The 27,283-nt window shown below is 49.2% G+C and overlaps 1 protein-coding gene across 1 annotated transcript in view; it reads right to left on the reverse strand.

The window, feature by feature from the left end:
* Nucleotides 1-469: 469 nt before the first annotated feature.
* Cngb1 (cyclic nucleotide gated channel subunit beta 1) overlaps nt 470-27,283 on the reverse strand; it is an 89,472-nt gene continuing 62,658 nt past the window's right edge. The window contains exons 18-34 of the mRNA XM_051169353.1: nt 26,024-26,131; nt 25,075-25,232; nt 23,916-24,071; nt 22,603-22,811; nt 21,098-21,148; nt 20,624-20,710; nt 19,685-19,749; nt 18,519-18,641; nt 14,987-15,128; nt 14,174-14,333; nt 13,051-13,148; nt 12,880-12,963; nt 10,348-10,466; nt 9,366-9,512; nt 3,868-4,087; nt 1,682-1,765; nt 470-730 (exon numbers count right to left, since the gene is read on the reverse strand). Of these exons, the coding sequence (XP_051025310.1) occupies nt 470-730; nt 1,682-1,765; nt 3,868-4,087; nt 9,366-9,512; nt 10,348-10,466; nt 12,880-12,963; nt 13,051-13,148; nt 14,174-14,333; nt 14,987-15,128; nt 18,519-18,641; nt 19,685-19,749; nt 20,624-20,710; nt 21,098-21,148; nt 22,603-22,811; nt 23,916-24,071; nt 25,075-25,232; nt 26,024-26,131 (2,272 nt within the window). The remainder of the gene's footprint in view (nt 731-1,681; nt 1,766-3,867; nt 4,088-9,365; nt 9,513-10,347; nt 10,467-12,879; nt 12,964-13,050; nt 13,149-14,173; nt 14,334-14,986; nt 15,129-18,518; nt 18,642-19,684; nt 19,750-20,623; nt 20,711-21,097; nt 21,149-22,602; nt 22,812-23,915; nt 24,072-25,074; nt 25,233-26,023; nt 26,132-27,283) is intronic.

Below are 27,283 nucleotides of genomic sequence, written 5' to 3' on the forward strand. Positions count from 1 at the left end.
TTTTGCTATTGGTTTATTTTGAGCCACATTCTCATCCACTATGAAGCCCTGGCTGACCTTGAACCAAGGACCCTGCTGCCTCAGCCTCCCCAGTACTGGGTTCCCAGGTGCTTAGCCTCACTCCAGCTCTTCCCTGTTGTTTAAACACAGAGTGTGTTCTAGTTTGGACTTTGCCATATTACCAACCCTTGGTTTTTCTAGTAGAGCTCTCTTCTATTGTCTCCTTAAAAAAAAAAAATCTTAAAAGTGCAAGGCAGTTTTCTTCTTGGGAACAGCAACTGTTGGAGGGGCGCACAGTGCTCCAGGGATGGTAGGAACTCAAGTACACCACCACCATGTGATGAAATTCGAGGGTTTCCACAACAAGCCTATGTGTGAGGAGGTGCCCTTGGGCTAGGAAGCTTGGCGAGGCAGGCGGTTCCCCCAAGTCCACCCTCACCCCTGGGGATCATGGGGCGCTACACGTGCCTCACTCCTGTCCCTCCTTCTTCTCCTCCAGTATCTCCACCGACAGCGTCTGCTCCCCGGGATCCGGGCCCGGGCTCACACGGATCGTCACTGGGGGCTCCGAGGGCCCGGCTGCCTCCTCCTTGCTTCCCTCAGGCTTCCCCGGGGCTGGTGGAGGAGAGTTGCCGGCTGGAGGCTCCTTGGGCGCTGGTGGTTCCTGGGGTGCTGCTTGGTCTGGGGCTCCAGTGCCCTCCTCTCCCCCGGCTTCCTGAGACCTCTTGGCCTGAAACCCAGAGAGCATGATGTGAGTGGCTGCTCTTGCAAACCAACTTGCCCCCACCTTCTGGGTCTTCCGGAGGACAGTGGCGCACACGAGGTGAAAGCAAGTGGCCCGGAGAGCTGCATCATGGTTGTGTAGGAGAAACAATATAGTGTGGTAAGTTGAAGCTTGAATATGAGAGCCCAGCATGTTTTGAGGGAAGTCTTGGGGATTTGCTTTATTTCGAGACAGTGCCTCATATGTAGCCCAGGCTAACCCTAAATTTGGTGTGGAGCACAAGCTGGCGTCAGACTCAGGATCCTCCTCCCTGAACCTCTCCAATGTTGAGATTGCAGGTACAGGTGGCCATGCCCAACTCTTAGAGATAGTTTAGACTATTATGGGCTGGAAGCCTGTGTTAAGTTGTGCATTCAAGTACAGATCGATTCCTGACTTATTTGAAGAGTGTTCGCCTCTTCAAAAGCTGAGCCACCCTGACACCCACTCTTCTTGTTAGTAATGGATGGTTCCAGGGTGAGTGAGGAAAACTTGGGAGAGCATAGGTTACGGCTGAGGTGGGCAGGAGCACTTGTGGTCTGATCGCCTTTCTGGAAGGTTCCAAAGGTTACAACCCTTATAGGAAGAACGGAGTGGGATACAGAAAATTTAAGTTGACGTGACCCAGTGTCCTGAGGCTCAGTGGGCAGCTGCAGCCCCTACCTTGTGCTTCCTCCACAGGTGTTGGCCCATCAATAAGAATTGAGGAAAAGAAAAAGTGAGGCCAGCAGCATGCTGGGGCTGCCCAAGACCCAAGGGAGAGCATCTGGTGTGCTTTTGTGGAGCAGAGAGCCCTGAAGTTTGCACGACTCATTGGTGTTAAAGGAAGGGAAGGTGTGGGATGCTTCTAGAATCCAAAGCAGACCTGCTTGCTTTTTCCATGCTTCTGCATGTCATCCTACGCTTGATCTGCCCTACCTTGTGCACCCGAGATTCACGAGACACCAACTCCCCACCCCAGGCACAAAGTTCATTCAGATGCAGCAGCTGAAGCCAGGACGGCTACAAACAGAACCAGGAGACTCACGGAGGGCTGAGGAGCCGCTGCCTCACCTTGCAGTCCCACGTGGGTCTCAGAGAGTGTGGGCCCCTTTCCCAGAGCGGCAGAGCCTCTGGACTCAGTTAGCAAGGACCCCATCTACTGTCCTTCTGCTCTGGCGTTCTAAATCTCTGGGCAACAAACCTGCCTTAGCCAAAGAAGCCTTTCGCTGTTGTGAGAGGCTCCTTCAGTCTGTGTCCACCCAATCCCAACCCCACAACAGCAGCCAGCACAAAAGACCCCAGGACAGCAGACTCAGCCTTGACCGTCACAGCAATCACATTTTTTCTCCTCTGTCTGCCACTGATGGGCAATGTCCTGGAACCCCAGGTGCCTCTGATGTCCCTTGCCCAACTTCTGCTATCAAATGAGCCCTGAATGTGTCCCCTGATTCACAGCAACAGGACTGAGTTCACTGGGCTTCTCACACAGCCGGCCATCTGCTTAGACTGTTATGGCCAGGTGGTGGCACACGCCTTTAATCCCAGTGCTTGGGAGGCAGAGGTGGATCAATGAGAGTTTGAGGCCAGCCTGGTCTACAAAGCAAGCCTAGAACTGCCAATAACACAGAGAAACTCTGTCTCAGAAAACTAAACAAAAGAAAAACTGTTACGAGCAGGTGAGAAATTAGTACCATTATTCTAATAGGTCTTCCTGGCTTTAGGCCCAGAAACTAATTTTAATATCCCGTTAGGTTCACAGGAGTGAAGACCATTGCCACTTTGCATAACTATGTGGGTTTTTTTTTTCCCTTCCAAATCATTTAAATGGTCACAGACACTGTCTTAAATAGAACATCACTGTCTTCTGGGGAGAGATATTCCCAGCCTACATCCACACCTCCCACCCAAAGAACCCTCTCACAACTTCCGGTCCAGGAATGGATTGGTGTGGGACACACACCACCCTGGCTCCAGGGACAATGGCTCTGGAATTGGCATGCGGCCCAGCACTGACTGATGACAATGAGTCCTGGGGAAATTTCACTTGACTCTCTGCGGAAGATGTATTTCCTGTTAGGGTTGCCACACAAAAAGATGTAGAGCCATCAGCTAAGAAAAGAAAAATGGGAAGGCCAGTCCTGTGGCTTGAGACCCAGCTGTACTTGAACTTGATGATGATGATGATGATGATGATGATGATGATGATTATTATTATTATTTTATTTTTTTGGTTTTTCTTTTTTTTTTTTTTTTTTTTTTTTTTAAGATTTATTTATTATGTATACAATGTTGTCTGCTTGTAGGCCAGAAGAGGGCATCAGGTTACATTATAGATGGTTGTGAGCCACCATGTGGTTGCTGGGAATTGAACTCAGGACCTTCGGAAGAGCAGGCGGTGCTCTTAACCACTGAGCCATTTCTCCAGCCCCTATTTTTTGGTTTTTCAAGACAGGGTCTCTCTATGTTGCCCTGGCTGTCCTGGACTCTTTGTAGACCAGGCTGGCCTTGAACTCACAGCAATACTCCTGCCTCTGCCTCCCGAGTGCTGGGATTAAAGGCATGTGCCACCACACCCCGGCGAACTTGCCAGTTATTCTTTTCTTTTCTTTTCTTTTCTTTTTTTAAGATTTAGTTATTTATTATATACACCTTGGTTTTGTCTACCTGTATGTCTGTGCACCAGAAGAGGGCACCACATCACATTATAGATGGTTGTGAGCTACCATGTGGTTGCTAGGAATTGAACTCAGGACCTCTTGAAGAGCAGACAGTGCTCTTAGCCTATGAGCCATCTCTCCAGCCCCAGAACTTGCCAGTTATTAAACACTCTCATTTTCCTAGTCTCTCAACGCAATTTCAGACTGCCCTGAAACTCACTGTGTAGCCCAGGATGACCTAGAATTCGTAGCAATCCTGCCTCAGTTTCTCACCCATGTGAGATGCCATCCAGATTTCTCAATCTGGCTTGAACCTGCTTCTGTTGCTTGCAACCAAACAAAGCCTGCTGCTGTAATGGAGACAGCAAGCCCCAGCACTGAATGTATGGCCAGCTCTTAGAAGACCCAGGCCTCCTCCTTGAAAGAAACCTGCTAAGGGGGAAGAGCCGGTCCCCGCCATGGTACCTGCTCCAGCAGCTGCTGTTGTCGAGCGGCTGCCTCCAGCGCAGCCAGTTCCTTGAGCCTGGCTCTCAGGTGGGCGAGCTTGCCGCCCTTGCCCCCCTTTCCGCCCATCTTTCCTGCTGCAGCGAGGGCGGCATTGAAGAGCTTCGGGGTGCCTGCACGCGGGGGTAGGATGAGCACACTCTTTTCCTCCTTGGGCTTGTTGTTGTTTCTCAGCATGCGCCTGAAAGAGAGCCACAGCCACTTCCATCCAACGTGCACGGTGGGGAGGAAGCCCCATCTGCGCCTGCATGGAATCCTCTGCGGATGTAGCTAGGATTCAGAGAGGTTGATGAACTTGCCTGAGGTCACACTGGACAGACTGAAGGACACAACTATAGTTTGGAAGTGGTTTGAGGGTATCTCCCAAGAGTTTGTAGGCTCATGGTGAGTTTGGGAGAGAGGCAGCGCCTGTTGGGAAGTCGTGAGGGTGTTGAAGGAACACCAGGGACCCTGGCTAGTTCTCACCAAAGGGGTTGTTATAAAAGTCATCCTAGACCCCTCTCTGCTTTATCTGGAAAAGGCTGGGGTTATTGTGCCCCTGAAAATGGGGAAAACTGCGGCTGAGAGTAGTGGCAGGGAGACACATTCCAGGTTGTCCAGATGTGGCAGAGACAGAATCACTAGCTGGATCGGGTGTGGCCCAGCCCCTTGTTTCTTTGAATAAGCATAGAATTTCCCACCAGAGGCTGCGCCTTTTACTAGGAAATTTTCACGCTATGAACACATGATGAATAGGTTGGCTCAAGAACAAATGAATTTTGCCTGCAATCTAGTGGGTGAGACTGCTAATTGGCAAATTCATTCATGAGGGTGCCAGCTCAACTTGGTTTTTTGTTTGTTTGTTGTTGTTGTTGTTTTTTTTTTTTTTTATGAGACTACTGCCGGCTGCTTATCTAATCAGAGCCAGTGGGCTTATGTTGTGTGCGGTGATATTAATGGCCTGAGATTTGCATTTCTCCCGGAGTTACCCCAGGAGACACAAGCATGATCATTCATCAGAGGCCTTGGATGCAGGCTCACCAGCCACACGAGCACTGTCACCTATGTCACATGAGTCCATAATTCATGCATGACAGGCAGCACTGTGGTGCTGAAATGACAAAGAGCAACGCAGGGGACAGCTGCTGGCTGCGCCACTTTGAGTCAGTACAGGCAAACCTGTCCACAGGAATGGAATCCTCTGTGATGCAGGCCTCAGCTCTGGAAAGGACATGAGGCAGGAGAGGAGAGACTAGAGACAGAATATACATGTGAAAACCAAACCAAACCCCCACTGACAGAGGAGTGCCATGGGGAGTATTACTTTGAGGAGGATCTAAGGTTTTTGTCTATCTCTCTCTCTCTCTCTCTCTCTCTCTCTCTGTCTCTCTCTCTGTCCCTCTCCCTCTCCCTCTCCCTCCCTCTCCCACATGTCCCCACCACAAAGTCCTCCCTCACTTGCAGGTCCAAAGCAGCCACGGCAAGCGGCAAGCGACCATGACTGAAGCCTTTGAACCCAAAACAAACTTTTCCTCCTTTTGTGTTGACCTTCTTGGGGACAAGGTGCCACCTTGTTTGCCACCAGCTAGAGCACACACTAGGACACAGTCAGTGGCTACCAGGTGGAAGTCTGTGAGTGACCACAGGAGTCTGCTGCCAGAACCTGGGCCAGACTGCTGCTCAGACCACGCCTCCTTCACCAGGAGCCTGTTCTGAATCTTTAGCCCCCTAAGGGAGCCTGGGTTCCAGGAGAACGGAATTCTAACTTCCCCAAAGGCTCAGGCAAGTTCAGCCTCTTGGCTTGAAATCTCCTCAGAGCCCCTGCCATGTTGCCGCCTGCCTGTCTGTCCATGGTGTTAATAGCTCTTTAATAAATCTTATTCAAAAGGACAATCTGCCTCAGTGTCCCCCTTTAGTCCTAGGCTGGAAACCTGTGTGAGCACTGGTCTCAAAAGGAATATTAGCAAGAGGGAATCCACAAAGAGAGAGCCTGAGATGGATGAGGAGGTACTCTCTCCACTCAGGAGGGAGACACAGGAGGAACAGGCAGTCAAAGGCCGGTTTCTGCTATATAGGGAGCATGGGCCATGAGATCTCTCTCTCTCTCTCTCTCTCTCTCTCTCTCTCTCTCTCTCTCTCTCTCTCTCTCACACACACACACACACACACACACACACACACACACACACACACACACCACTGGAGTCATCTTACTTTTTTCTTTTTTTTTTTTGAGACATGGTCTCACTATGTTACCCTGGCTGCCCTGAAACTCACTATATAGACTAGGGTAGCCCTTGAATTCAGTGGTGGGATTAAAGTGTGTGTGCCACATACCCAGCTCAGACTATATTACTAAATCTCCACAACAGACGAAGTAGAGGATGGTTACTTTTATTTTTATAGATGCAAAAATTGATGCTAGAAGAGCTAAGAGGGTTTGGTACCTCACAGGGAAGCCTCCCGCACCTCCTGTGGGTTTCCTTAGCCACTCAGCTTGAAACCTCATCTGAAGGACTAGAAAGCAGAAATCAGCTTTTCTAAAAATAAAATAAACCTACTCCCCAACACAAAACACAAACCCACATGCACATACACCTGTATTGCTAGTCATAGGTGCAAAACATTGGTGCTGCACCAAGAGCTCACTCTGGGGGAGGGGAGACGCACTAGGACTACAGCTGACTGTGGTGTGCTGCCATTTATATAACAGGAAGTAAGAAAGCAGCCATGGGTCTGCCTGGTTTTGAAAAGGGGAAAAAAAAAAAAAAAAACCACAAGATGGAAAATGTAAGAACCAACGAGGTTAAGCCAGATCATGGCACAAGCCTATGAGCCCTGCTACTAAAGAGGCTGAGGCAGGTAGACGGAGATAGTGGGTACATGGAGCTCACCTGGACCACAATACAGCAGAAAAAAACCACCTGACCAATCGAACAAGCTCCTGCCCCAAGTATGAATCAAATATAATAAACTTACAGGCTGGAGGTTAAGTTCAGTGGTACAGAACCTGTCTAGTATGCACAGGGCCCTGGGTACTAAACAAAGAAAGAAAATTAAAATATCCCCCAAACAAAACCTAATGCGTTTAGCACATCCTGCCTTTTTGCTGTTGGCTTTTGGTTTTTTTGTTGTTGTTGTTGTTTGGTTTCTCTGTGTAGCCTTGGCTGTCCTGGACTCACTTTATAGACCAGGCTGGCCTCAAATTCACAGAGACCCACCTGCCTCTGCCTCCTGAGGGCAGGATTAAAGGTGTGCACCACCATGCCTGGCCAGATTCAGATCTTGTTTCAATTTTATTTTTACTTTACTAGTTTGAGAAAGGGTCTCACAACATAGCCCTGGCTGGCATGAAACTTGCAGAGCAGACTGTCATGGACCACTAGCTCAGTCAGGGATAGGTCTTTGGGATCGGGAGTTTTTGGACTGTCAGTGAAACAGAGATAGACGAAGGGACACACAGACAAAACTCAAGATGAAGTAACAAGTACTACACAGGCCTGAAAACTAAGACCCCCAAAAAGGGGAGAGTCTCCTGGACTGGGGTCGATATTCCTGCCAACAGAAACTACAGTTTCAAAACTCTCATTGCTGAGAGCTAGTTTCTATTTCTCTCTAAATTCTAACTGCATTTTATTCCCAAAGTAAGACTTCTCAAGCGTAACAATGGTTGCTATGAGACTCCGACCCAGGACTACAGCCAAAAACTGTCCATGGCCAAAGTAGTTCTGCTTCACTTCCACTTATTAAAAAAGACATGACTAGAAATTAATCATTAGTTAATAAGTTATACTATGGCCTACCAAAAAAATGGAGTATTTCAAAAGACTCCAGGTAAATAAAATAAAATAAAATAAAATGTCCTGGCACACAGGTGCTGGGCACAAGTTTCGTTAAAGAGAGGACATTGGCCCTGGACAAAAAAAAAAAACACATACATATTGATATCAAGCCAGTAACTTAAGAATGATGACATCTTTCTGTTATGTGTCCCTGCACCTTGTATTGTTTCATTCAAAGTTGTAATTTAAAATATAACAACACAATAACTTAACATCCTGTACCTGTATGCTTGATTGCTCACTGACTTCTGTGAATCTGCTGTGTAAAAAAAAATGCTGTAAAAAATGTAACCAACCGCCTGCCCCCCCTCCCCACCCTGCTTTCAAAAAAGTGTATATAATGCTAAACTGCTTGGCTACAAAATACACTCAGATGAAAACCTGGTCTTGAGTTTTGTCTGTGTGTTCTTTCATCTATCTCTGTTTCACTGACACGCCAAAAACTCCCGATCCCAAAGACCTATCCCTGACTGAGCTAGTGATCCATGACAGCAGACCTGACTGGTCTTGAACTTGCAGCAATCCTCCTGCCTCTGCCTTTGGGATTATAGGCAAGAGACGTCATACCAGGCCTAGATCTTGGTCTCTAGAGACCAATGGTGGTAAAGCACACATGCATAAGACCCTGGGCTTCATCCCCAACCCATCCCCCACAAAACTCTTCCAAAAATTTCCCACTAGAAGAAATTAGGTTCCTTGGAGAAAGTGCTATTTCCAGGAGGGCAGTGGTGTGAGAGGTGGGCGAGCCCAAGATTAGCCAGGCCATTTTGGTGTGCCTATTTCTTCCTGGCAGACACAAGGAAATGTTGAATTGTAATGGGACATCAAAGGGCGACAAAAATCAGCTTGAAGAGGTCCCACTGGACTCGCCAGAACTACTGGGGAGCCTCAGAATAACTGTAACAGGTGTTCATAAAATAAAATACACGAAGACCTAGGACAGGAGGAAAGGCTCTTCCTGGGAGCAGAGTGTGAGCCACAGGAGGAGTGGGGGACAGGAGGAGGTTAGACAGTGATGGCTCCAGGAAACCACCAAGGGGCAAGAGGTCATGGGCAGATTAGTGTCCTCCAGATGGCAGGTGCACACTAGGTAGGAACAGGGCCTTCTCTGTGGTTCCAAAGACGGTCCCCACTAACTGCTCGTCAAGTACAAAGAAATAGTAAATGAGTAGTACAGAAACCATGTCCCTAAGATTGAGGTGAACTCAGTCATTACCTGGGAAGAACCCAGACCTTGTGCTCTATAGGCTGCTTTGAGGAGGCACATCCACCACAGGCCACTTCTACACCAAGCCAAGAGCCAAAACTGCATCACCAGAAAACACCAGACATAACCTAATCCAAGGAGCATTCTAAGATGGCCTGTTGGCTGCAAGGAGGTCAAAGCCATTAGTGATAGCCAACCAAAAGAAGCAGGACACTGGGCACATTCATGCGGAACAGAGCCTTTGCCTTGATCCAGGAAGGAAAGGAAAGCTACCCACCACCCGGCATAATCGGAACACGGATTAGAGGTGAAACAACAGTACAGTTTCTCCACCCCGTTTTACACAGTGGTATTACAGCAGCAGGAGAGGACCCGCCCTCTCCCAGGCATTGCTCAAAACTGGAAAAGAAAAAAGAAAAGGAATTCTCTACCTGGCCTTCTTCCGGAGCAACTTCTGCGATTCGGGGTAATGCACCAAAATTTCATTCAAGTCCTTCTTGTCCAGAATGAAGAGGTTGGTGAAGCCGTGGGCCACCACGTTGGCCGTGCGCCGGTTCCCGCCCCCAACAGCCAGCAAGCTGGAATGGAAAAGGGAGAAAAAAAATGAGACCTTTTGGAGGATGATGGGGGGGGGTTGTTTGTTTGTTTGTTTGTTTCAAGACAGGGTCTCTCTGTGTAGCCTTGGCTGTCCTGGATTCGCTTTGTAGACCAGGCTGGCCTCGAACTCACACCAATCCACCTGCCTTTGTCTCCCAAATGCTAGGATTAAAGGCATGCATCGCTACGCCCGGCTGGAGGATGTGGCTTTAGAGAAATTGTTTTAGGGGTTTTGCTGCTGTTTTGTTTTGAGACAGGATCTCACTATGTAGACCTGGCTGGCCTTGAACTCTCAGAGTTCTGCCTGTTTCTGCCTCCTTGGTGCTGGGATTAAAGATGTGCTTTGTTCAGGATTTGAAATAGAATATTACTGTTGGCCAGGCATGGTGGCTCATGCCTTTAATCCCAGCAGTTGGGAGGCAGAGGCAGGCGGATCACTGTGAGTTTAAGGCCAGCCTGTTCTACAAAGCAAGTCCAGGACAGCCAAGGCCACAAAGAGATACCCTGTCTCAAAAAATGGAAGAGAAAAAAAAAAAGAAAAGAAAAGAAAAAAAGAAAGAAAAAGACTGTTACTATTTCTTTCAGAATGATTTCCAATCAGCCCGGGACTGGGACTGCAGGTGTGTGCAACCCAGTGGCTTGGGTGTTGTTCTCATTCATTCAACTCCGCATTTCCCCACTTTCTTCACGGTGCACTATGGTAGCACCCATCCTACACATGCTGGCAAGAGCCAGTGCTTTTCTCGTAGTTTCTCCTGATGCCCCCCCCCCCCCGAGCCTTTGCCCAGAGTGCCATGGACCCCCACCACCACTGACCTTATCTCTCCAAACACGGATCCGGCTTTGAGTGTCACCAGTACAGCCTTCCCATCTGGGCCACCCAGCACCTGCACCTGCCCGGCCTGGATAATATACATCTCTCGGCCAATCTCCCCCTGGAACGGAAGAGGGCCAAGTCTCACACCCCATGGCCTCTGAGGCTATCTCAGCCCTGTACCACCAGATCATGTGGTGTGTGGTGTGATTGGTTGCTTTCCTTTTGGCCTCCATCTTTCCCCCACCCTGAATGTTGGGTACGATGCTATTCTGCAGCTCCCACTTGTACTATCCCACAGTCCACACCTGAATGAGAATCTATGTCCAATGCCTCAGGAGCTTGGCCAGTGTTTGCTGAGATAGGAACGACAGTAATAGTCAGAAGGCGCTACCAAGATCATGAAGCAAGGTCGAACCAGGACTGGGATTTGATTCCAGATAGCCTGACTCCAGGGTGCATGGTTGCCATGGTTAACCTTTGACCCCAAACCCAGGCTCTGTCTGCTGAATCCCTAATCCCAAGGACCCCCCCCCCTCAATATGCCTTTATTTGGCAATAAGGTTGTTGCGGGTGTAATTCAAATAAGATGGCCTACTTGAGTAGGTTGGCCCTAATCCAATCCAACTTGAATTTGTACAAAACAAAAAACAAAAAACAAACAAACAAAAAAAACATGTATAGGTGGAAGAGAGCCAAACAGAAGATGTACATCTTGCTACCTGAGAAAATGGGTCATTCGGTTGGTCTGCCAGTCTTAACATATAGTGGCCAGACTCCCAAGCTAAACAGAAGGAAAGAATGAATGAATGAACAAATGAATGAGAGACTAAATGAATGACTAAGAGAGTGGATTAATGAGTAACTTGCTCTGGATTCACTCGGAAACAGTAACCTGACACACGCCTTCCCATCCTCATGTCTTCCTAGACCTGCCAGCCACCTGTCAGTCATGCTTAGGAGGGGTGACAGTAACCCAGTTACACTTTGACCACACACATACATGGTCTGGTGTTCCCTTTTCTGTGTAATCTGACAAGGGATCAAAGTGTGGGAGTTAAAGCTAGTGTGTCACTGAGTTAGGGAGGAATCAACAGCAGAGGGCGCTGCTCACACGTGCTCCCCAACACCTGAGTCACCGGATGCAAACTCTACACCTGTCACACAGAAAAACAGAGACAGCAACTGTGCCGCCCCACAAGGGAGGCACTGCAGGCACCTGTACCACATCCACAAGAATAACAGGACTCAGAGAGGGCAAGCCACCTGCCCAGCGCTGCACCACTAGGAAGTGGCTCCAACACTATATAAAGCACTCTATGGCTCCCAAACTTCCCCTGGCTCAGAGATTCACTTCTACAGACTGCATAGCATACTGGCCAGCAGACAGGCCCAACCTGCAGCTCTCGGAGCCACTTGGCCAGGGATGGCTATAGCGTGTGGCCCAACACGAAACTGTAAATTGAAGGCATTTGCTGTCAATCTTGATGAGTAGAGTTTGACCCCCAGAACTCACATAGCGGTAGGAGAGAACCAAACCCCTCAAGGTGTCCTCTGACTAAGACATGCTCAACATTGCATACCCCTCCCACTCCCCACGGCAAATAAGTAACATTAAAGGAGTGGCCAAAGAGAGCTCAGTAGGAAAAAGCACTTACTGCTGCTCTTCCAGAGGCCCATACCAATAAGTAAAAATAAGTTCCTGCATTCAAAAGATAGAGGCAGGCAGATTTCTGTGAGTTCAAGGCCAGTCTGGTCTTCATGTGAGTTCCAGGACAGCCATGGCCATATATAGAGAGAGACCCTGTCTCAAAAATAATAAATAATAATAATTTTTTAAAAGGCTGAATCCACCTGACTGGGGCTAGAGGCTCCTGACTCTTACAGTATTTTCACCCCATACACTCACCCAGACTTATTACTATAACTCTGTACAAAAGACTTGAAACTTGCCTGTCCCTTGTCCCTGATGACCTTGCTGTCACCTTGGACCCCTTAACAAGAAGCACAAAGGGCTTTAGACACTGTCAGGAGTCAGATCCTGACATACATGTTTCCTATGTGACTCAAAGCAATGGAGGGAACCTAGTGTGGGATGGTACAGAATGGTGGGACCCGTAACATCGGACAAGGAGAGCATCACTTGTCCTGTAGGGACAACCCCTATTCCTCCCATGCTGAATCTTGCTATTGTAGAAAGTGGGGCCTAGAGCTAGCCAATGTTCTATTCCATCCAGACATTTGAATCTTGATGTGAAATCTTCCAACTTATAAACATTAGGAATTAATTCCACTTAAATTCACAAAATATCTCAGGGCTATCAACTACCCATGGATCACCAGTTGCAGCCGTTAACCTGGTCTGTCTCTTCACCCACTTTCCTGATGGGAAGACTGAGACCCCGGCAGCACGTTTGTGGCTTAGAGCCCCTCCACCCTTTTCTGCAAGGTGGGCTCCTCTGCAGCACAGCCACTGTGCGGGGTGAGCAGACACCCTCACAGGCCCTGCAGGCACACTTGCCCACGCGGCTCACCTTCTTGCACACATAGTCATTGGGTAGGTAGACGACTGAGCGAAGTCGCTTGAGCATGTCAAAGATCATCTGCCGGTCACAGCCCTGCCCAGACCAAGAGGAAGGAGTGTGTCAGAGGAAGGCAGGGGCTTTGTCCCACATCCCCCAGCAGGAGGGCACCAGTGGCGCTACCTGAAAGAGCGCCACTTTGCTGACAATGTCGTAGTTTACATCAATGGCCAGGTCCAGTCGCATCTTGTCTGGAAGCTGCACCATCAGCTCTGACTCATCTGGGAAGGAGACCCAGAAGAGGTCAGAGTTCAGACCAGGACTCTGTGTCCCTTACACACTCGCACACAACCATGTGAGGCCCTGTACTGGCTCAGCCAGCTTCGCTTGCCATAGAGCACCACTCCAGATCCTGAGAGTCCCCTTGTTGGGAACACTATGGCCTCCTTTCCAAACGCCTACTCATCCTTCAAAACTAAGGACTAATGACACTTCTTCCAGGAAGTCCGACTGTGATGCCCCTGTCCAGCTTTCATATCACTTATCTCTATGCTGTACCACTTGATATTTTTTTTTACAGTATGCTCATGGGTGCGCACATGCACCATGGTACGTATGTAGAGGTCAGAGGACAACTTGTGGAGGTCAGTTCTCTCCTACCATTTGGGTCTTTTTTTTTTTTTTTTTTTTTTTTTTTTTGAGACAGGGTTTCTCTGTGTAGCCTTGGCTGACTTAGACTCACTTTGTAGACCAGGCTGGCCTCAAACTCACAGTGATCCACCTGCCTCTGCCTCCCGAGTGCTGGGATTAAAGGCATGCGCCACCATGCCTGGCTCCATTTGGGTCTTAGGGTTCGAGTTTGAGTCATCAGGCTTGGCAGCAAGCACTCCCAGCAGCTGAACCATCTCACTGGCCCACCCACCATTTTATTCATTTGGAGACTAGATCTAGCTATGTAGTCTACTCTTGGCTAAAACTTAAATCGGCCCTACTAAGTGCTGGGATCCTAAGCCTGAGCTGCCATGTCTCTCTGCTTCCTTGGTTGAAATCGCTTCCACCTTGGATGGAGTTGTATCTCAAGGTAGATGAAGCGAGATGGCTGCCCAGAGGACAAGCCCCTTAGGTCTTCTAGGGTCTTCACTGGCTTCAAGAGGTCCCACTAATATTAATGCTGAGGGTGCAACCAACCGAGATACCGCCCCGCCCCCGCAGGGTACAGGACAAGGGAAGACCTGGTCAGTCAGGAAATCTGGTGAAGGCTGGTTGGGGGAAGTAGGGGGGAGGATAGGGGCCTGGCCAGTCTTACCCAGCATGCCTTGGGAATGCCAGGTATACTCATACCAGGTCTTGACACGGTTCTGCACGGACCTGGGGATCTTGTAGAAGTTCATGTACTTCACCGTGCTGTCCATGCAGCTGCGGTAGTAGGTCTGTCCCGCTGTGGCGGCCCCCACCACATCTCGCATCTGGAGCAAGACAGCAGTGAGGGGAGGTCAAGGAAATGGTGGGTCCAAGCTGGGCAAGACACAGGCTTGGATAATATACAGTATTACACAGTAATACACAGGTCAGGGACCTATGGTCCTGGGTAAATCAGAGAGAGAAACATAGATGGCCATACCTAAAGCATGAACATTAGACGCAGGGAACAAGGCTGCAGACCTCTCCAAGCCATCTCAGATCCCCAACACAATGTCGGGGTAGGATGTCTCACTAGGGTAAGCTGGACAGCCACTCTCCCCCAGGGAAGAACTCTGAACCCAGCATATTGATTGTCAGAATGGGACCCTTCCATGTTTGCTTTGAGTATGTCATCTCTTGCCTCATGTGCCCTGACTAGAACACAGGTTACACATCACATCAGAGACTCCAAAGTGTTTTCTTGCCGAGAACAGCCCAGGTCCCCAAGCTTTTGAGAAAGCTATGTAGCCACCTGGCTTACTGCGCTTCCCAAAGGGAAGTCCTGGGGCAGTCCTGGGACACAGACATCTCCTGGTCCTGAGTGGTTCAAGCTGAGCCCTTCCCTGAGCTCAGTCCCCAAAGCCACAGCACACAGAGAAGTTTCCAGCATGGGGTGGGGGGACCCCAGGTGAATGGGCATGTAACTGCAGTTACCTACCTGTCCAATCATCACAGAGAAAGCGAAGACACCTGTGAAATAATTCAGCAGCTGGAAAACGATTTCAAAGAGTGTCTGGGGGTCAGGCAGCCCTCCGATGGTGATGAGGGTTTTCACAGCCCAGTAGTAGCATCGAATGTAACTAGTAAGAAGCAAAAAGGGGGACCTTTGTCATTATGGGAACTTCCCAGCTGACCTGGCAGTACTGATTCGGACACCCATAGGGACCTCATATGACACAGATGCAACAGAATGGCCCCACGTCCAACAGGACAGCACTTTCAAGTGCTACCTGGCACTCGAGCCTTGTGTGAACATGTCATCCCAGGGCATGGGTATGGAACTGAGGTTCCAGGAGGCACCCAGCCACAGCTCCAGGCCGAGTCCTCCTGGAAGTCAACAAAGAGGGAGGCTGGTAAGGTCAAGGAACCTGCCTGACTTCCCTGGGCCTTCCCACCTCTGTTCACCTGCTGCTTATGAGGTGGCGCTGACAAAAGCACAGGCCCTAGAACCACTCTCTAGCCAGTCTGCCTCCTCCATAAAATGGGCACAGCAGGGGAACATTCGTCCCAGGCCAACTATGAGGATGAAAGGAGCTGCCAGAAGAGTGACCGGGTCCTAAGTCAGCCATCGAGGCCTGCACAGGGACCTGCCAGCACCTGCCCTGGTGAACAGAGCAGATTGGCCATGTCTCCCAGACGCTTCCTAGGTGATGGGACAAGATTCCAAAGTGTACTCATGCTGCGAGGAGTAGTGGGGTGTGTGTGTGTGTGTGTGTGTGTGTGTGTGAGAGAGAGAGAGAGAGAGAGAGAGAGAGAGAGAGAGAGAGAGAGAGACAAGCTGTCACCAATTGTCTACAGATCAGTCTGCCCTGACAACCCTACTATACCAGTACTGGTCACCAGGGGACTAGGACGCATGAAGCAATTTAGGAAGAACGAAGCTGCCTCCCTCCCCTTCAACTCCCCACTTCACCGCCTCCCCATCAGCCACCTAGCCAACCAAACTTGGAAGGAGCTGAACGTTCATACAGCTGGGCAGTGAACTACAGAAGGTATAAGAGTCTACAAAGTCCTGCCTTTCCTCTAAATGTTTCTAGTTGAAGTAATCTCCCCCTGAAACACGGGTGTGTGTGTGTGTGTGTGTGTGTGTGTGTGTGTGTGTGTGTGTGTGTGTGTGTGTGTCATTACAGGCTGGGATAGATCACAGTGGACTGTCATAGCAGGGACTGGTTCTCCAAGGCTCCTTGCTCCAGCACACAGCAGAACCCTAGAGGGTAGTGTCTAATTTTCAGTTTATTTATAGCTATTTGGAGTTTATAGCTATTTGTAATTTGTAATATAATTTATTTATAAACTATAAATATTATAGTTATAATAATTTATAGTTATTGTTTGTGCCACTCAACTTCTTGAAGAATTTTCTGTCGCTGTAATTTGTTCACATATCCAGGGTCCCTAGAGGACTCCCCTGGGAAAGAAAGTGTGTCAGTAAGTAGGCCTGGATCTCTGGGTACCAGAGCACCACTGACTGCTCTCCTTCCTGTGCTGCCAGCTCGGCCTGTCACTGAGAAAAGGGTTCTTAGATTAGGGGCATGGAGTCTTTTGAGAAGTGAAGGAAAGCCAGAAAACTACCTATTCTCAGAATTTAGCTTTTGTTTCTAAGCTGGGGCTGTTAGTGTTCCCAGAGGCCAGGTTCTGAACTCGCTCCTGGCCTGGCATGCTGGCTTTTCACAGCAGGGGCAGGCACTGGCCAAGCACCAGCCGAACACTCACACTCATCTTGTTGTGGTTGTTCACAAGAATCCTTAGTAGCATTCTAGCCCTCAGGAAGCTAGTCAGGGTAGAAAGCTGAAAGCCAGCTTGAGCTAGAGAGTGAATTCAAGGCCAGCCTGGACAACTTAGAGACTGTCTTAAAAATGTTTAATTAACCACACAGGAGACCCTGGGTTCTGTCCCCAGAACTTAAAATATGCATATACCATAAGGAAGCAATGAAGCCATGTACAATGATGTGCTGTGGTGTGTGTGTGTGTGTGTGTGTGTGTGTGTGTGTGTGTGTGTGTGTGTGTGTGTACGTGTGAAACATGCAAAGGATTTAAAAGGTATAAGAGGAAGCATAACACTGTCTAGTCAACCACCTGTCACTCATGCTTAACACGGCAATTACCCACAGAGGTGATAATTTTGTCACTACGATTAACCAAATACATTGCTAAAAGAGATTTTACCTCCTTGCAAGTTTATAATATGCCTATTTAAGCATTTCAAGTTGCATGTATGAGTCACATTACATTGTAATTGCATGGCCTTGCTTAGGGCAGTGGGGACCCAAGTAAGGTTTTCTGCTTGCTGTCCACCATATTGGGTATACATATATGCATGACACCATATGTCATTCTTGGCTGACTCTAAGATACAAAGCAGGAACACTCTACACTCTCCTGTTTATTTCTTTAGTTCTAAGATACAGTAACTGTATAGCACACCAGTGAGTTGCTTTTTTTTTCTTTTTGGTGGTGGGGTGTGCTGGAGATTAAGCCCAGGGCCCTGTGCACACTAAGCAAGGACCCTCCCACCAAACTGCATCTTCAACACATGTTCAACTTTTTGGACAAAAATAAATAGCATGTTAAACCTACACATGGATTATCCACATATCTCAAATTTAGAAATGCTAAAATCTGGAGAAGTATGTCGCCCGCAGAGAGGTTAAAAACAAAAACAAAAAACAAAATACAGTATCACGTGGATGTTCTGAACCATGTCGCTTCCACCGGCAATCCTCTTTCATTGGTCCTGGGGGGGGGCATTTCCATTTTTTCTATATGACAAATTACATTATGGGGAACATCTTTATCCACAAGTCCTTGTCCCTTGCCCTGAATATTTCTTCACCCTAAAGTCTATGTGGTGTATTTGCCAACTCTGCTTGGGGATTCGGAAAAGATCTTTCTGGTGCAGAGGTTCTCAGCCTGTGGGTTGCACCAGGCATGGTGGTGCATGCCTACAATCTCAGCACTCAGGAGGCAGGGGCAGGAGGATTGCTGTGTGTTCCAGGCCAGCCTGGACTACAAACAAGTCCAGGATAGCCGGGGCTACAGAGAGAAACCTTGTGTCAAAAAGGCAAAAAACAAACAAACAAAAATATGTGGGTTGAGACTCCTTTGCAGTTATAAAGTAGCAACAAAATAATTTTATAGTGGTGGTGGGAGTCACCACAACCTGAGGAGCTATATTAAAGGATTGCAGCATCAGGAAGGTTGAGAACCACGGCTCTAGCTGGTCTCATGCCCAGACCATCTCCGGACAGTAACAATTCCCAGGAGACCTTAGCTTAGGGAGATGGGTGGGGAAGGGAAACTTGGCCCTAGAACATTGGCCATGAATGGCTCCTCAGGAGCAAGGTTGTCTTGACAACACAATAGCCGTGTGACACCTTCTATGAGCCTTCCTGTTGTAACTGTAAAAGGATAAAAATATTGCTTATATGATGCCCAGGGTGTGGAGTGGGGGAGGGGAAGCTGGTTCACCTGTTCCCTACGCCATCATAAACCCAGTGAGTGGAACCGATGCCCTGGAAGGCCGACGCCCAGTAGTAAAGACAGGAGTTGAGGTGCAAGCTGTACAGCAGGTAGGCAGTGGTCCTGATGACCCTGCAGAGGGAGAGAGAGTGTGACACAGCCATGGAAGTGACATCTTGCCCCAGGGGCAGGGCTTGGGGGGGGGAAATGAATGAGATCTGAGCTCCCCCAAAGCCCACCTCATAGGTTTCCCTCTGAGGGAGCCACATATCCCTGCCCAGCCACCCAATCAGTGAATACCCTGTCCCACCCAGTGAATACTCTGTCCCTGCAACCCAATCAGTGAATACCCAGTCATAGTATCCTCTCTCTCTCTCTCTCTCTCTCTCTCTCTCTCTCTCTCTCTCTCTCTCTCTCTCTCTCCCTACCTCCCTTCCCCTCCCACCCCCACCCCCTTTTCCTCTGCTGGATTCCTTTAGTTCTAAGGTATAGTTAGTTGCTTGACACATCATTGATTTGGGAGGAGGGAGTGGAATTGAACCCAGGACATTTGATTGGAGCCTTGTCAAATGCAAGGCTGGAATCAAGCCAGCTGTGGCAGAGAAACCTATACACCTCAGAAATCTATATATAGATGAATGTTGAGAACACCGAGAGGCCAAAGGGGAAATACAGCCTGAGGGAGGAGCAAGGAGGATTCGGGTGTAGGCAGAGAAATGACAATGTGCTCTCCTTTAGGAACAAGGACCCTTGGTCCCCAAGCATGGCTTAGTTGGTCCTGGGCCCCACCTTGAACATCTACCTTGTACCCACTGTGCTCTTACAAATGATCCCTTCTGTTAGAGCTAGGGTGAGAGCTTCAGTTCCCTGTACTGACACAGAAATGCTGGCTTGTTGTCGAGTCAACCTGTGAGTGTTCTTGTCATGATGGGGGGCAGGGGTGGGGTATAAATAAGACATTCCTGGTTTTATATAAAACCAACCAGCCAATCAAATATCCTTTCAGAGAAGTTGAGCCAGGAAGAGGTCTGGCTTCTGGAGGCCATGGGACCTGGGGGGAGGGGAACAGCTGAAAAGGGGAAGCTGTGTGTGTGTGTGTGTGCATGGCTTAAAGGGGGAGGCTAGGTGTATGGCGTGTGTGTGTGTGTGCACTGACATGCATGGGAAACTCTCACCTGTAAACGTAGGCTTTGCTGAGGATGGCTTCCAGGCGGTTATTAAACTCGAAGAAGGCCATGTACTAGGAGGAAGAAGAAGGCATCAGGACAGCCCTGTGCCTGCTGGGGGCATGGCACACCGCCCATGCCTTCCACCCTACCCCATGGTTACCAGTCTTCTCTGCTTTCTTTCTCTAGGTAACCAATGGGCTCATGGTTATCCTTGTTAGTGATTTTCTATTTCCTCTCTTTGGAAAAGAGCACCAATATAGGGGAATGGTACGTTTCCAGTTAGCTAGAAAAGTCCATTTAGGGGCTCCTGAGTGCTCTGAGTGGCCATCTACTCTGATCACATTCAATGGCACTTGTCAGATCTCCACCCCGCATCAAGCAGATCCTCCCAGCACCCTGGGCCCAGCCAGTGAGTGGCAGAAAAACAACGGACGTACTGATAAGATGGGTGTTGTGCATTCAAATCTGTCCTTGGCACAACCTTACTCCTGTCACCTTGGGCAAGTTGCCCAGCTATTACAAGGGCCGGTTTTCCTGTCTTTTGAATAGAATCCCTTATAGAGCAGAAGCCCCTTCTCTGAGAAGCTCTGTAGGGATGGAGTTGGAGATAGACTGCCTACATTCAAATCCACACTTCACTCCCACCTAGCTGTGTGACACTGGGCAACTCCCTTCGCCCTTCTGTGACCCTTTCCTCGTTTTCTAAGATGCTAAGAGCAACATTCATGTCACGGATTGAAGAACTAAGCTCAGTAAAGTTTCTGGATCAGACACTAACAAGAAGTGTCCCCAAATTAGTGACAATTATAGCCAACCTCTCAGACAGGCTTGGAGGGCACTCACCTCCCCCATGATCTCCTCTTGGGGACACCTTCCCTTCCTCGTGTGGCAGTGACCTTGTCAAGCACTGAGGAGCTTAAGCCATTCGGACCCTGCTGTTCTTACCTTCAGGCAGCGGGGCAGGCGAAGGAGAGGGTTCACACCAAGTTTCAAGTAGAGAAAGTCCAAGGGCAGGAGGCAGATCAGGTCCATCTGAAATCCCAGTGGGACACCACGGGGGGTAGGGGAGGATAAGACACAGAACCTCAGGGGTAGGAGGGCTAAAGGGCTTGTCTCTATCTGACAGAGAGATAGGTCAGAATACTCAAGGCACTGTCAGATGAGAGGGCACAAGGCTTCCCATCACCCCTCTTCTCCCCATTCCCCCATCCCCGTGTGGCTTCCTAGTCCATGCCACCCATCCCCAGTGCAGCTGTTGCCCTGGAAACACAGACATGCAAAAGTGTTCTGTGGGGACCACCCAGCTTGGGCTGTCTCCGAAGACCTATGGCCCTAGTGGGCACTCCCATGGGAGATAGGGCCAGCCTCCCTATGTGACAGGTACTATGTGACACAGGTGCCAAAACCACCAGTACACACCTTAAACCGGCGAGACTTCAGGTAGTTGCTGCGCATCTCCTTTTTGTCTGTCTGGAAGAAGGAGGCACCGTGATGGGGGGAAATGGTGTTAGACTAAACTATGATCAGAGAGGGACACAGTGGCCTCACAGGCGTGTGCAGTCGCCCTGCAGGGAAGGACTTGGGTGGGGGTGGGGGTAACTATCCGTAGGAAGGAGTCTTGCTGGAGTCATCAGCCATTCTCTGATCTCATGAACAGAGGAAAGTGGAGGCTTGGAGCCTATTCTCTCAGTGCCTGGTTCTGATGGGGCCAAGGAGGAGGCCAGCCAAAGACTCCTCACTTGTTGTCAACATTTCCATTTCTGGCACCTGCTGTCTATGTTATCACAGGCTCCTTAAGCATTTTAGATTCATGTTCCTCTTTAATTCATGGTACCTGCTGTTATGATAGCATTTGCAGCCTGTAAAGCAGCTGTTGGCATAGCATCGTTTGCCACGTCTTCCAATACATATGGTACATGTCCAAAATTTTAACTTCTAGAATGTTAAATTTACCAACTGTTATACTAACCCCTTAGCAAGGCACTCAAAAAACCTGGACCATGGATTAATTCACCAAACTTAACAATTAGCCTCTCTCTCTTCCTTCTCTCTCTCCTCTCCTCTCCTCTCTCTCCTCTCCTCTCTCTCTCCTCTCTCTCTCTCTCTCTCTCTCTCTCTCTCTCTCTCTCTCTCTCTCTCTCTCTCTCCTTTTTTACAAAAGATTTACTTTTTATGTGTATGAGTGTATGTGCCCATGTGTGTGTAGGTGCTCAGAGGCCAGAAGAGGGTGTTGGATCCCCTGTAGCTACCCAATGTGGGTTCTGGGAACTGAGCTTGCAGGAAGTGTTTGTAACTGCTGAGCCATCTCTCCAGAGCACTTAACCCCTTACATTTTTAAGATAGGGGATCACTACTCAGCCTGATCTAGCCTCAAACATAGCTCTACCTGCTGCAAACCTTCTGAGTGCTGGGATTACAGGCTTGGGTCACATCACCAGGGTCATAGTCACAGGTAAGGGGCTGGCTCAGGCTGTTCCGCAGAGCAGAGCCTCGCCATGCCCTTTGTAGGGTGCACTCAGCTCCCTGAGCCCCTCACTCTGCATACATTATCTAGGTCCACAGCAGCATGTACACCATGTGGGGAGCTGTTATCACCCACCCCCATTCACAGATGAGGACACAACTTGAAGCAGGTGCACCTGCCCCAGATGCTATTCTCTGGACCACTTTTCCTTTAGCTCTTATCAATTGATGTGGGAACCAGTTCATCTTTGAATGGTATCTAATGTGTACGATTTGAACACATGTGAGGGGTGAAAAAAAAAACAAAAAACAAAACCAAAACATGGACAGGTGCTCCTAGGATTTCTTTATCCATTCATTTTATCACCTGTCACAGCATCAAAGGCCAGTCTCCTGAAAACCCTGGCTATAGGGTTTGCCCTGGTCACACATACACCCCCATCCACCTGCCTGTGACTCACAATGATGTCCCCGCCTTTAACAAACTGCAGGCGCATCTGGAACACCGTGATGTCCAGGAGGTAGATGAAGTCGCACAGGTAGTCCATTAGGAGCCAGAGGTGGATGTTATCTCGCTGCTGGTATGGGAAGGCCCAGCGCACGGGAATCAGCCAGCAGTTCCAGTTCCAGGCCAGCACCACAAAGAACAGCCACAAGATGTACATGAGATCTGAGGGGGGAGAGGGGTGGGCTTGAAGGCCAGCAAGAGAGGGCACTTCACCCGGGCAACTGAGTATGGATTTCATCGTGTGGAAGATAGACAGATGGATGGACAGGTGGATGAGTGGATGAATGGATAGGTGGACAGGTCTCTATGGATAGGTGCTGATAGGTCCTAAAAGACCAAAGTCTTCTGAGGAGAGGACATGTGGCATTATTGAATAATGACAGCTAAGTAGCAACCCCTTCTGCTTTCCTTCTTACTGAAAAGAAATATTGCCTTCATTTATTTATGGAGTGGGGTGGGCTTGTGAGTACCACAGAGCACTTTGGAGGTCAAAGGTCAGGAGTTGGTTCTTTCCTTTCACCATGTGGGTCCAGGGGATGGAACATAGGCTACTAGGCTTGGCTGGCATATTTACCCACTACGCTGTCTCACCAGCCCATGAACAGGGTTTGATAATATATTTTCTATCTTAGGAAATCCAGAGCAGTAAATGACACATGGGGAATGGACAGATGGATGGACAGGCAGGTGAGTGGATCACTTGGCATCAGTAGAGATCACTAGGTATCTTAGAAAGCCAGTGGCCACCAGGGTTGGAGTCTTATCCCTGAGTGGCTCCATTTAACTCCAAGGAACTTCCTCTCTGGCTCCCTGCCATGGTCTTTTCAAAGTCACAGGAAATCACCAGCCAAGTAAGGAACTCCAGTGTAAACTGTGAAGTGTGGTGCACATGTAGAGGGTACTGGGCTGGATGACTATGGAATGGGCTTACAGAGGATCATGGGAATTCACTCTGATGACCTCTCCCCTGCCTGTGCTCAGAGAAGGGGCTCCAGGAAGGAGCTCACATAGCCAGATGAGAAGAAGATGTGGTCAAGGTCAAGCTGAGGAATGTAAGTGGTTGCATCTTAAAGTAATAAGTTCACTTTGCTCTGTGCCTCGACTTCCTCATCTGTCAGATGGGTGTGGTCTGTGGTCTGGTCCAGGGACTCGTACTAAAGGACCAGGCAAGGATACATGGAGTCATTTTGGAAAGCACAGGATGTCCCTGGTGTCAGACCCTGCCCCTGCCCCTCCCCCTCCCTATAGTCCTCCAAGACAACTCACTGGTCAGTGGGTCGATACTCTGGGGGAACTGGTACATCTTCCAGGGTCTGCGTTTGAACTTGCAGCAGAGCATGTCGCAGTAGTGCTCCTCCTCTGCCACCTCCGCCTCAGCAGGCTTCTGGGCTGGGGCTGGATCTGGGGCCTTCTTGGCTGGGGCTGTGGGATGATAATAGGACTGTCTGACCCAGCCCTGAGGCTAGGAAATGGGGGGGGGTCCTACCCACAGAGCTGGGACTGAAGGGCCTCCCCACTTCCTAACAGACCGCTACATGCAGAAGTCAGTAAGTATGCTCCTCTGGAGCAAATTCCAGGGCCCTCTTTTTAACAGCAGCCTGGAGACCCCAACAGATCTTCCAGAAGGTGTCTGTCTGCGCCAGTGGATCCTTTGCTCCTTTAATGGACAGGGCATCTTGTGCCCATGCTCCCATCTTCCTTACTCAGAATACTGAAGGACTCAACCAACTTGGGGACACATTGATTCAGACTTTTCAGAGTAGGACTCAGCTCCATTATCTGGCTGGGGCCCATCGTCCTGTGGGTCTGTGATGCTTGGTGACAGAAGCCTGGGCTCTAAGGGGTCCAGCACAGCTATGTTTCTAGTATTAGGAGTGTGACTTCAGGCTCTGCTAACCTGTCATGGGCATTTGAGTCCCTAAACTCAACCCTTGTCAGAAAAACCTAGAAAATATCTCTGACAAAAAAAAGCTTGTTCATTGGGCTAGATGTGTTGGTGTAGGAAGCAGAAGTAGGTGAATCTCAGTTGAGACCAGCCTGGTCTACAAAGAGAGTTACAAGCCAGGCAGGGTTACACAGTGAGACCCTGTTATTAAAAGAAAAAGAAAAGAAAAGATGTTCTTTTAAAAAAAAATTTTTTTTTTTATCCCTAAGAGCAAGACTAAGATAGATATACTAGCTGCCATGCCCTGTGGGAGAAGGCAGAAGAATCTATAACCCACTGGCTTGTGGGAAGGCCAAGTTCACCTTTGACCTTCTTCCTCTGTTGAGTACACATCTAAACACCAAATTCAGATTTTGGGGGTCTGGGTTTTTTTCATATACCCCAATCATTTGCTTATGCCACCCTCCCCAGTAGTAGCTGATGGGGGTTCCTTGGGCACCCCATACTCATTGGCCCCTGGCCACCTCTGTCTCTACTCACAGGGCTTGGGGCTCTCCTCATCAGAGGTGACATCAGGGTCAATGAGTTTCTCCTTCACCTTCTCTGTCCTCTCCTTGAACATCTTCACCAGTTCCTGGAGCCGGTCGTTGATGATGGCACTGTTCTGGCTGGCTGTGGACTCTGCGCGGTCCTGGCCACTGTGGGAACACGGCCAAGGATAAACACGGCACAGGAAGAGCTCTCAGGGCCCCAGACCTGTGCTGGGAAGTGTCTGTGCCTCCTATTCTAGCAGAGCCCAAGGAAGGTCAACCCAGCCCACTCCTGTGACAATGTCAGACCCACTCCACTCTCTTAGCTTCAGGAGTAGCCTATGCCACCATGCATGGCTGAAGGTTTCTGTTTCTAGTTTGACCAGAACACCTTATAAGCTACATGGAGATAGCAGAGTCACTGGCACTTGGGTCCCTAAGTGAGTGAATGAAAAAGAGCCTTTCAACTGACCTGAAATATACAAGTAGTTAATGCTAAGACTCACAAATGAGCTATCCCAGTCATCAGAATGCTGTGGAAATGCAGGTCTCCAGTGCCACTGTCCAGGGATGTATGGAGCCTGGGAAACTGATTTAACAAGCTCCCAGGTAGAGACCTACAGTAGATCCTACAGTCTTCTACCTACTTATTTGGGGTTCAGTGCCAAGATCTTTGATGGGGGAAGGGGAGGGGGCACTTCTGTATAGGTGTGCGTTCTGTCATCTCTGATCCCTGCTAGAATGAACACATCCGGCCTAGAATCTAAGCCAATCCTACTAAGTCTGTAGCAGCCCTGGGCCAACCAGAAAAGTCCTGGGCAAGTAGGCTGGCCCCAACTCGCTGCTCCAAAACATGAAATTCACCCTGTGTGGGGTTCTGAAAGCACCCTAGTTCCTGCTCCTCTCTTTGTCTGCTCACCCCAAGCCAGACTCTAAGACCCAGGGGTAGCTCTACTTACTCCGCCTCCTGTGGGGTTGTGGGGTCTGACCAGGCAACCACTGGGGACTCAGCAGGTGACAGGGCCTTGAGCTCTTCAGCTTCATCGTCCTGAGAAGGTAGCTTTTTCCTGTAGTGACCCAGACAGGTAAGGGACCTTCAGAGAAGGCAGGCTAAGGGACGTGAATGGCTGCCTTTGAGCTGGTTCCTGAGAGGCGAGAGGGCCTGATCTTGGGACCTCAGTCTGCACTACTCTCAGTGGCCTGGCCCAAAGTGAAAGGACTTGCATAATGTGAACTTGGAGTCTGACCTTGGCACAGCTCTTAAATGCCTTTAATCCCAGAACTCAGGAGGCAGAGGCAGGCGGGTCACTGTGAGTTTGATGCCAGCCTGCTCTACAAAGTGAGTCTAGGACAGCCAAGGCTAACACAGAGAAACCCTGTCTCAGAACAAAACAAAACAAAACTCTAAGCTACCCCTATCTCTTCCTCTTTTATAGAGTGCCACTTACTGGCACTGAATCTACCCAATGAAACAAAGAGGTATTTGTCCCTCAGTCAAGTCTCTGCCTTAGTGTCCTTCTGCCTCCCACTTCTGATCTGAAGTCTCCTGCCCTTTTATCATATCACCCTCCAGCTGTGAGACAAAGCCATGGGAGAGTAATCTGCAGCCCACAGTGTGACCTTCCACAGGTCCCCTCCTCCTTCACTCTGGGTTCCCTAAGTAGAGAACAAAGCCTGGGCTATCTGAGGGAGCTGCTGCTAGCCAGGAAGCACCAGGCTGTTGCATTTGGAGCACTACTATTTTGTCTGATTAGGTCTGAAGGTGCACAGGTCAGAGCTGTGGGCAGGAGGCAGCTCTGGGCACTATCTGACATTGGCATCCGCAGGGCTAACTCTCTGGACTTTCCCACCCTCTTCCTCAAGAGTGGGGATGAGTTGCTTTATGGGAGAATCCAAAAACCTAGGAAAGAGAGAAAGACAGGCATTTCTTAACACTCCCAAGAAATCCATCCCCAGGCTCAGAGAAAGATCTACTCAGGGTGGCGTAGAGTGAGTCAATGCAGAAACACAAAGATGGTAGCTGGGGAACGCAGGTCAGTCCAACATCTAGGTATCTCTGTGTCTGGGTGTGTGTCCTCTTTCTCTCTTGTTTTCTTTTTCTTTCTTATTTATTTATTTATTTGTGTATTTACTTATTTTCGAGACAGGGTTTCCCTGTGTAGCTTTGGCTGTCCTAGACTCACATTGTAGACCAGGCTGGCCTTGAACGCACAGAAATC

The sequence above is a fragment of the Acomys russatus genome, chromosome 26, assembly GCF_903995435.1.
Source record: "Acomys russatus chromosome 26, mAcoRus1.1, whole genome shotgun sequence".
In the NCBI taxonomy this organism is placed as follows: Eukaryota; Metazoa; Chordata; class Mammalia; order Rodentia; family Muridae; genus Acomys; species Acomys russatus.